The sequence below is a fragment of the Poeciliopsis prolifica genome, unplaced genomic scaffold, assembly GCF_027474105.1.
Source record: "Poeciliopsis prolifica strain line A6 unplaced genomic scaffold, Auburn_PproV2 SCAFFOLD042, whole genome shotgun sequence".
NCBI classification, from domain to species: domain Eukaryota; kingdom Metazoa; phylum Chordata; class Actinopteri; order Cyprinodontiformes; family Poeciliidae; genus Poeciliopsis; species Poeciliopsis prolifica.
In genome coordinates, this window is record NW_026562417.1 from 3579707 (window position 1) to 3590392 (window position 10686).

Consider the following 10686-nt stretch of genomic DNA (forward strand, 5'->3'; position numbering starts at 1 on the left):
CATTTGCTCCTAATTTCTTGGATGGTTACTTTTGAGTAAAATTATGAATTGATGCTAGTCAAGCATAATTATGTGTTAATGCAGTATATTTAAATCTGCATCATATTTACATAGAAAAGTCCCACCTCCCCAAACAGTTTGAATGAGAGCATCTTCCTGTCTGCAAACTGACAGATATGCAGCTTGTGACTCACTGCATGATTCATCCAAGTGAGATAACAGTTGGAAAACTGCCATGACTGTTGCAGAAGAGTCCTTATACAGCAAGGAAAGGAATTTCAGTTAAACAGAGGAATAAGGAAAAAACACGCAAGTTTTTCGTCAAGTGAATTTATTGTTCCAGATGCAAAAAAAGAGAAAAAAAAAATCTGAACATAAACCCTTGTGCACAAGACACTTCTTGCTTCAGGCGTTCAAAACCTACGAAAATATACAGAATATCACAAAAAGAAAATTCAAGTTTCTCAAGCAGACATGTTAACAAAATATTAACTGAGAAAATGAACAGCTTTTTTTTCCTCTCAGTTAAACATTAGTACAAAAAAAAATAATAATTACCCCTACACCACAACTCCAGTCACATCCCGATCCAGTTTCTCCATATGTACAGTAATATTTACAGATATTAACAGCACGCAGTGTAACAAAAATAGGTGCTTCATTTTGTGCATAGCAGTCAATGACCCCAAAACAAAATTAAATAATTTTTCATAAACAATATGCAATGTGGTAATGAAGCTACACACAAAAAAAATCTAACAAAAAAATACTCAATACTAGACAAAATAGCGCATTAAAATGATATGTAGAGTTATTAGGTGAAATGTTCTCTCTCTCTGAGCAGTTGAGTCTGGAGAAACAAAAGAAGCTGCTTGGGGCTTGCAGAAAGCAAGCACTACAGGCACTCTATGGCAAAACCAAACCCACAAAGAATAAAAAAAAAAAAAAGTCACCGCTGTGCAAAATGTTGCTTTGTTTGATATATGTCAGCATACAGAGAATTCATCGTTACGATGTTGCAAGGAAAGGGTGGGGGATAATATTAAAAACTCCCATTAGTGATTTTAGTCTTTGGTCTCTGAAATGAACCGATATCCAGACTGGTGAGCCAACAGGAAACTCCATTTTTCCAAAATTCTTGTGAAAAATTAAAAAAAAGAAATCCCATTTGAAGCGGTAAAGATGTAGCAGAGTGTGTCGCTGTGACTCGCCCACGCCGTCCACTAGCAGGGCTGCAGGATGTCATGGCAGACAGAGGAGCTTCTCAGGTTCTGCAATCAAACACACACAAAGAAAAGCTTAAATTTCTCTCGGACAGAGTCAGCCTGCAGATATGCACCGAGAAGCTGACTAGGCTCCAGCAAGCACAATGGCCTCAGGCCAGAGAAAGTTGAAGTAGTTACATCACCCAAACATTTCCTATTTTTAGAGGAAATGAGGGGTTACCTAGCAAGTCTGTTAACAGGTTCTCTATTGTAACCAATATCTTTAGAGAAGTTAAAAAAAAATAAAAAAAATAAAAAAAAAAACACCCTGCAACATGTTTCATACTTTTCTAATGAGACATCCAAACTAGCTCAAACTGGTCAGCCACACTCATGTCAAAGTTCAGTGACGCTGCAGGTTGAGGTAACTTAATGGAAATCTTTTCGTACATTCTGAATTATATGCTTAACACTCAATATTGCTGCTAAAGCAGATGGCTGCTGACTTAGCTAGCTAGCAGAACAACATGGCAGCAGCTACAGCACCATGAGTATTCACACCCCATCAAGTTTCACATTGTGCTATGTAACTAAAATGAATTTTATATAAACAGGGAGAATTGGAAGTATTGAGAAAAAAACAAAACTCAAAAGTGTTTAACTTTACTGTTGCCTTCAAATAAAACTTTGTTAAATTATGTAAGGTGACTGATAGTGTCAAGAAAGGCACTTATACAAATGAAATGTATTGCTACTCCAACCAACCACATTCACTCAAGAGTTTAAGTTCAATTTTGCAATTGGCCTATTAAAAGAAATAACCTAATGGGATATAAAAACAACAGCAAACAAAAGAAAACTTGTTTTTAAATATTACAACCAAATTTTTTTTTTTTATTTCAGACTGTGCAGAAACTAAAGTGCGTACTAAGCCAGCCTTTATAAAAGGGATTTTTTTTTTGCTGAATATAAATTTCTCCTACAATTTTAAAAATTTTGCCCAGATTTCTTTAATTAAAAACACAAAAAATTGTGTTTAAATTTTGTTTTGTTTTTTATTTAGGGATGAATACTTTTGACATGGGACTGCCTGGAGCAGCTGCACAGATTTTGCAGTGTTTACCTTTGAAAGCTAAGATGGAAAACCACCTTTAGGTAGTGGAGGATGGTGCGTCTTTAAGGAGCAAAACACAGGCCAAAAATAAACCAGACAGACAGAGTCAGCATGAAGCAGTTAAAGTGGGAGGTGGACTGTAGGGGATGGGGAGGGTAGAGAAGAGAAACTGGCTGAGACAACGCTGAAGAATCACAGGAATGCGATGCTGGGAAGTCAGAGTTCCACATGAACAAATGTGTACACTTTTCACTACCAGAACAGTAGATTACATCATTTCCCATGATTCAACTCTGGGTTGTACAGGAGTGAGAGGAAATGTAAATAACTACTTTTTAGGAAATCTACTTCCCTCATTGTTTGAGTATTATGGGAAATAAATTGATGTAAAGTAAACAGAAGGAAAAAAAAAAGATCCTGTTAAATACTTACAGGCAAACTTTGCCCAGCCAGTGCTGTGAGGAACAGATGAACAGAGGAGGAGGAAACAAACGAATGAGTGAGCAGACATGCAAAAGGCTGAGAGTGAGGAAGCAGATGCAGAAAGATCTGGATGGTTGTGGACCATGAGGGCAGGTGGGCTGCAGTACCTGTCCAGCTAGAGCCAGGGGAATGTGAGTGGAGGAGCAGAGGGCCAGCGAAGCTACAGAGCCGGGCAGCTCCTGGATGGGGGCCTCTTCCAGGTCCTCGATGCGAGGCTTCTTGATGTTGGACTCCGGGCTGGTCAGGGGTGTCACGCTGTTCCTCCTGATCAGGGTGCCGGGACCCCGCTTCACTTCCTGTGGGGCGACAAAGACGAGCCGTCAGACTGAAGAACGCCTCGGCAGCAGAGGCCTTCAGAAGGTGGGTGGGTCGGGCGGCGGCTGACCTCGGGTCTGTCTCTGTGCGTGTTCACCGCCTCCACGTTCAGAAAGATGGACTCCACCTTACAGCCGTAGGCCACCGGGGTCAGCTTCAGGACCGTGTGGAGGGGACACTTCAAGTACGGCATCTCATCTGGAGCCACACGGAAAAGTTCACACTTTAGAAAAGCCAAAAAGGCATAGTTTGAGATTTTTCAGGATTCTACAAGGTGGTTTTCATTTAAACGTAAAATCAGAATTGGACCACTGAAGTCAACTAAGACAAAGCAGAACAATTAGTTTCTGCAAAACAGTATTTCCTGAAACTTTAAATCCAGGGCCATGCTAGCATGAAGTGGCGGTTCAAGAAACTTGAGGATGATCATTTACAAGGGAAGTCAGGGTTTGAGGCAGCACCTGGACTTCTGCTAAGTGAAAATGACAATTGGTCTGTATCATGTAGTTTTATTGATCAAAACCAATGTGATGTTTGAATCTGTTCAGCCAGTAGAAGTTTGTTTCAGTCACTCTTCCTGATTGGAGAGGATCAACCAATGAGGATTTATGCTAAATGGAAATACAAACAGAAGAATTGAATCCCTTCAAGTCCTCAAATGGACACTGTGTGCATCAGTTCCTACCTGCACTCTTATCAAGGAAGTAGGCGAGCAGACATCGCATCACGGCCTGATGGCACACCACCAGCACGTTCTCCTGTCTCTCCAGCTCCATGATGACCGGCTCCACCCGCTGCACCAGGTCCTGGTACGACTGGAATCAGGACAATTGACATGACAGGTTGAAGCACTGATCTAAACTCCACAAACTGCTCCACCTGTGTTTGACCATGATGGGACTGGTGTACCTCTCCGGCTGGGTAGCGGTAGTAGTACTTGTCTTCATCTCTCAGTGCAAACTCCTCTGGGAATTTCTCCTTCACTTCATCATACGTCATTTCCTCACACAAACCCTAGAAGACAACAAAAGAAGCCAATTAGATCACGGAAAGGGAGTTAAAGTTGCTTCATGGGGTACTACGGCGTTCCTCTGGGCAACACTCACAGCGTCGATCTCGTTGAGCGCCTTCCATTGCTCGTAGGGGACCCCAAGGTGCTCGGTGGTCTGGATGCTGCGGCACAGCTGGCTGGTCCATACCTTCAGGTCCTTCAGCTGCTGCTCATCAACGAACCGAGCCAAGGCGGCTGAAAACTACAAACAAGTCGATTAGCTTGTTGTTTCATCATTAAGCCTGGGTTTTTCTCTCCTCAATGACTTGGCGACTGGTTGTACCTGTCGGCCCCGTTGCGACAGCCCCGAGTCTCCTCCTAGTCGGCCCTCCAGGTTGTCTTTGCTCTCTCCGTGTCGACACAGGTAGATGGTGCGCGGCTGGACATGGATGTTCATCAGGTAGTAGACGATTTTGCTCTGAATGTGATCTTGAATGCGGTTGACGAGGAAACGGCGGCCCACGTCGATCACCTTGATGAAGGAGTGATCCCTGCAGGACGACAGGATGAGAGCTCTGCCCGAAAGGACGAAGTTGCCATGGAAAAAAAAAAAGGCAGACAACCCCAGCCTACCTGTCAAACTGGTCCGGATCCAGAGGCTGGTAGCTGGTTCTGTAACATTCGATTCGTTTCTGGAAGTCCATCATGGCTTCGGTTTTGTTGCAGTCCTTGTAGTCAGGACAGGACACCTTCACTTCCTGTACAGGCAGGAAAACTTAGATGGCAAACCACATTCCTGATGCCAAAGGAGATGTGAGCATTCATTCATCTTTAATATTCAGTGTGCGATCAAAGGCGTGGATCTTCACCATGAAGTGTCGTGGTCTGAAACTCACCATTATGTTTGACGCAATCACACTGGGATCCTCACAGACAGACTCAATGAAGAAGATCTGGACAGAATGTAAAAGCGATCAGATTCAATGAACCGCTCTAGACCTGAAACACTGCAGCATCTGTTACCGAGGCAACATACCTTAAACTCGTTCTCTGTGCCAAACTTTAGGATCAGATCCCGTCGATCTCTCGTCGTGTTCGTGGCGTCAAACACCTGAAGGAAACACCAAGAAGGTCCAGTTATGGTCCGTTGGTTGGGTGTTTGTGGTGGTCCAGCATAAATAACCAAGCAAACTCACCGCCACTTGGCCTCCCTCGTCCTTCAGGTAGGACTTGACATCTCTCAAAGCTGCTAAGGCACATTGCCTGAAGAAAAAATTCAAATGTTAGTCAAGCCAAACAAAACAGGAACCAAGATTCTCAGTGTCGGGGAGACTTACTGCCTGATTTTCACGGCAGACTCGTTATCAGGCTTGAAGAAGTCATAGGAGCTGTAATTTTTGACGGCCTCCCGGCGGTACTCTCCAACGTTGAACACTGCAGAGAAACAAATATGAACGCTATGTCCCCAAGAGAGAAACATGATTCTATGCTGTCTGGAAAGCTAATTAAGGGGGCACCACATCTCGTAACAGAGAAGTTGCTGAGCTCAAACAGTACCAACCTTTGGTGGGTATGCCGATCCAGTTGAGGTAGCGGGTCAGTTTCTTTGAAATGTATGTCTTTCCTCGAGCGGGCAGTCCCACCATCACGATGACGGTTGGGGGGTTGGCGAAGTGTGGGGCTCCGGTGCCTGCAGGGAAGGGACAAGTCATGAAAAACGATCGCTTACTGAGCTAAAAGCTGCACTCAGCCTTTAGCTGCTTCAGACTTCTTGAAAGTGATTGACACTAGAGACCCCCCCTCCCCCAGAAAAAAACAGAAACTGAAACTGTTAGAATTTACCACTAAGAGATCTTCATATTTCTCTACATCCCATTAGCCAACACAAGGCTGCGTGCTGCCAGAATTACCTTTTACTTCCACCTCACTGTGCATTTGACCTACTTCGGGATATGCACTGTCCTACAGAAGCTGCAACGGCTTGTTTTCACTTGGCTGTCCACACAAAAGAGGGGCTTTTTTTAAATGAAAAGAAATCCCGTCTTTTGGTGCATTCTTTGTCGTCACAGTGTTCATCAACAGAGGCCATTAATTCTCTGATAGAGCCAATTTACCCTTCGTCATTGCATCGCTTAATCTTGTTTCCACAACATCAGAGCTACAATGCCTAAACGGAAAAACGGATCAAGCTCTTAACTCCATTTTCGAACGACTGATTCATCACACCCACCTTATACGTTGTCGATGGAGTTTTATTTATTTAAAAAATAAATAAATAAAAAAATAAAAAATCAAGGGCACTGCAAATATTCCAGCTTGATATTCCAGAAGTCATTTGTTTCCCGAATAAGATTTTTTTTTTATTTACTTCTTTTTAACAAAATAATAGTAAAAGATGAGACAATAAAAGTATAACCGTACTCCTGTAACCGTAGCCATGGTTACAGGAGTCTCCTTACGTCCCGGTTCAATAGGGGCATGGTGACGTAGAACATGTGCCGATAAAGACCACCAATCATTTAAGATGCCGGTTCCTGCGTAGCAAGTGCGCTGAAGGTTTTATTACGGTAGGAGAACAGGGTGGAATGTGGAGATGCTGCTAATGTGGTCAAACGGAACAGACGTGAAGTCCGCCATTATGGTGAAAAAAAAGAGGCAAGGTTCGGTATAGAGTTGAAATTATGTAAAGAAATGGCAAAGGCGAGGGGGACACATATTTGTACGAGCGTACCATAACGCGAGAAACATAAAGTAGGTCAAATGCACAGTCTCACCTCTTCGCTTGTCATCCTTGGTGGGAACCCAGATCTTTTGGATCCTGTTCTGGGTGAGTTCTCTTGGCATTCCTTTAGGGTTGGATAAAAAGCACACAGCTACGACGGAAGCGAGTCGCTTAAGTCCCGCGCTTTGAATAAAAACGCTTAAAGAGAGCCGGACACTATTCTGAGCCGGAGCTCCGCTCACCGAGTCCTCAATCCTGGCTGTGCTGAGCTAATCTGCCGGTCTGCGGCACACATCCTCTATTTAACCACGCCTGGCCGGCCGGCGAAGCAACGTGACTCCTGTGACGAAAGCAGCCGTAAAACGCTCGCGCACAAACACACACGAGGGGGCTCTGGCCTGTGACACATACAAAACGCATATAGGCCATCACAGCGCCACCCGGTGGCGGAATTACTTTCTTAACCTGCACTATCTAAAGAACAGACGAATTTGTATGTACCGTTTTTTCTTCATATTTTACACTGTATAATATTTTTTTCGGTTAAGTGTGGATGGGTTTATTTAGCTGTCTTTTTATTTCTTTGAGTTCAAACAATTCAACACAACAATTTTTGTCTCACGTGGTAAATAGTTTGAAACGAGTTTCCCCCCCCACTTCGCTCCTTTTACACTGTTTAAAAGATGATTGTTGGTGGTTTTTTTAAATTCATAATTTGACAAAATAAAAACATTTTAGTTTTTTTTTTTTTTTTTTTTTTTTTTTTGATGCATTAAGTTTTACATTAGGTAACAGTTGTTAAATAATTTCACTGAAAAAAAAGTTCCCAATTATAATTTTTACATTCTAATGAACATAGTATGCGTTTATTTTATTTACTTATTTAATTTTTTTTTCTTTTACAATTAAAACGGTATAGTTAGTGCAGGAATTGCCCGCCTGCAGAGGAAACCCAGTGGGTTGTTTCTGTTTTACGGTCAGATCTGGGGTTGACGTGCAGAGCCGCACGTCCACGCATCCCGCTTCCACAGCCTGGCCTGCGTGACTCAGGTTGGGGAAAATCACACGCAAAAAAAAAACAAAAAACATTCACCTGCGAACTTAACTCTGCCGTTTGGATGAAATGTGCTTTAACTGGAGAGATCGCCACATTTAAATGTTGGGATCAAATCAACATAAAAAACAAACAAAAAAACTTTAGACTTTGAGCATAATAAATGACGTGTCATGAGTGGGAAAGTGATTTATGATCTGTTGCTTAAAATAAAATTTTTTAAGCCATAACAGGTCTGAAATGTTCTGTGCTTTGTACTAATCCTGTCAGGATGGGGGGGTTTTCTTGCATACCCCTCAGCATCCAGGCAGGGATTCAGCTGCAAATTAAAAAAAAAAAAAAAAAAAGGTCAAATAAGGTGACGTGCTGCGTGCGGCTGCAGCGTTCCGCAATGGAGACGCTCTCATGCAGCGACTCTCTGAATGCATCCAGGTTTTATCGTGACTTTGTTTTATGTGCATTGTGTGTTTTTCCCTCCTTCTGTTTTATAAAACGAGCTGTGCAGCACGAGAATAACACACGTTAAAACTGTCACACAAAAAACAACCGTATAGGTTTTTGTGCCAAAAAACTAAAAAAAAAGCCTTTTTTAATATTTCAAATCTAAATTTCCAATCACTGAAATATTGTGTTATTTTGTCTTTTTTTTATGTTTAATGCATTTTTCTGCCAACAGCCATCATCACTATCCACAATAAATTTGAAGAATTTACATGATGTAATTTCCCTTTGGAATCAATAAAAATAAAATTCCAAATTCTATATGATATAATATATATAATATATATATATTTGAATTTAAATAAGCACATTATGTGCATTTTTTAAAGTCTCCTGCTCAGTTGCATGTCCCTCAGATTGTGTGTCTGATATTTCTACATTAATCCCCTGCACACACTATCTTATGTTATAATCTTGTGCAAAATCTTACTGCTACTGCTGATATTGCCACTCTTGTTATAAGTACAGAAATGTAAGCCTTTCTGGACTTTGTCAATCTTAAAAAGTTGACCAAATTTCCACCATTGCCTTAACCTGGACCGTGAAATCTCTTGGACTCGTCTCTAAAAACTGAATTGTTCGTTTCCTGTCCGTTCTGCGCACGGATGGCACTCTTTTTCCATTTGACCACCTGAACAAACAGGAAGCTGGGTGACTCAGAAAAACTGCACGGTCTGAGTGAGTCAGATACTCGAGACAAAAACTGCAAACGCTGTTCATCAACTGACCAGGACACAGTCTGCAGAGGAATCTGTTGAATGGAGAATTACAGGAAACAGAACATGTTATCCAGAACTGACATATCCACAACTCATGCATCACCAGAAGGAATACTAACATGTCACTAATTTATTTTGAGGCATCCTTTGGTAGACAGAGTCTCATATAGGTAAAAGTTGTTTGTATAGCTGTTGTTTATAGTGGAAAAAGTCTTTATTTCTCAATATAAACCAGTTAAAAACTTCTGATGTTCCCTTGCAGACTGTTGCAGTGAATTTGCCTCAAACCTCCTGCCGTAAGCGGTCCATGATCTCCTTAAAACCGAGGCGTTAGCACACAGGAGGAAGTGACAGTGATGGAGACTACCTCAAGGGGATGAACTGCTTGTCTGTCTTTGAACAAGTTTTAACAAAATTAGCTGCTTACTCTTGTGGGACTGCAGTAGAGAGGAAGTAATTAAAGTTTTAGACAGGATAACACTTGATTAAGGTTTTGGTCTGTAATGGATTTTGCTTTGATTGATGTCTTCCATGTGGACTTTGAAGCATTTCTGGACAACCTTTCCACTTTTATTTGTTCTATTAAGTTTTGCTTTCACCTATTTATGTTTGTACCGTTTAGGTATTGCTAAGTGTTGTTACAGGATGTGTCTGAAGTGTGATTGGGAGACTTTTGTTTTGGTTCTATTGTTGCCTTTGGGATCTTCTGTATGAAGCATGGCCCAGATGTCTTCAGATTTGACTGTTATATAATGTAGTTTGAAGCTTAAACACTGTCAAATCTGCAAAGGAGCCCAAATCATAATCCCTCCATTACCAAGCTGAAAAGATGGTTTGGTTGCTATTATTTCAACGTCAATAAAAGACCAGTTGATCACTGGCTGATCGGAAGGTAAAGATGTTGGAGTTCCTCTGTTGGAATCTGATCTTAGTGTCTAAACAGGCCAGGACAACTCACCAAGAAGATCCGGGAGGGGGGACTACAGTGAGAAGGCAACAATTTCTCAGCAGAAGACCTGAAATCAGTTTGGAACGATCTGCAAAATGTCGGCAAATAAAGAAGCCCATCCCCCACCTTCAGCAGGATCCTCATCTCGCATACAACTGTAACAACTTCTGCTGCAGGTCTGGGAAGGCAGCAGTTCACACCTCCCAACCCTCACTCTGAGACAAAAGCTCCCCATTCACCAACCTTCCTTATCTCTTTAGACCCCCTGCCTGAACTAGAGGAAGACATCAATAGTCTCTTTTAGCTGTTTCCCCCTTATGCCTGAAAACCATTGTGGACACACTGACCCCAATCTTTACTCAGATCTTCAACAAGTACCTTCTTGTTTCAAGCGTTCCATCATCATCCTGGTCCCCAACAAACACATTTCCCTAGGTTTAAGTAATCCCTGGTAGGTTGTCCTCACAAAATGCCTCAAGTGACTCAACTGGAGAATTTGAAGGCTATCCAATGGCCCCTGCAGTTTGCTTCATATGCAAACATGTTAGCAGATGATGACCAAGAGCCTGTTTGTAGACTTCAGCTTGGTCTGCAACACCGTCAACCCAGACATCCTCAACCAGTTCATGGTGC

At 42.1% G+C, this 10686-nt stretch overlaps 1 protein-coding gene across 6 annotated transcripts; it reads right to left on the minus strand.

Annotated features, from left to right (window-relative positions):
• Positions 1-314: 314 nt before the first annotated feature.
• On the minus strand, positions 315-7178 carry pfkfb3 (6-phosphofructo-2-kinase/fructose-2,6-biphosphatase 3). 6 transcript variants are annotated; one of them, XM_055055556.1, is made up of 16 exons: positions 6883-7178; positions 5670-5798; positions 5446-5542; positions 5305-5371; positions 5145-5219; positions 5005-5061; positions 4742-4866; positions 4452-4659; positions 4224-4370; positions 4027-4131; positions 3803-3932; positions 3188-3315; positions 2910-3098; positions 2752-2774; positions 2329-2379; positions 315-1271 (listed from the first exon to the last, which is right to left on the minus strand). In XM_055055556.1, the coding sequence occupies exons 1-16, from the start codon at positions 6950-6952 to the stop codon at positions 1265-1267; spliced, it is 1608 nt and encodes a 535-aa protein (XP_054911531.1). In that variant the 5' UTR covers positions 6953-7178; the 3' UTR covers positions 315-1264. The 6 variants fall into 6 exon arrangements, with proteins under 6 accessions (XP_054911531.1, XP_054911536.1, XP_054911533.1 ...); XM_055055561.1 differs by lacking the exon at positions 6883-7178 and adding an exon at positions 6339-6515; XM_055055558.1 differs by lacking the exon at positions 6883-7178 and adding an exon at positions 6019-6322.
• Between the last annotated feature and the right edge of the window lie 3508 nt (positions 7179-10686).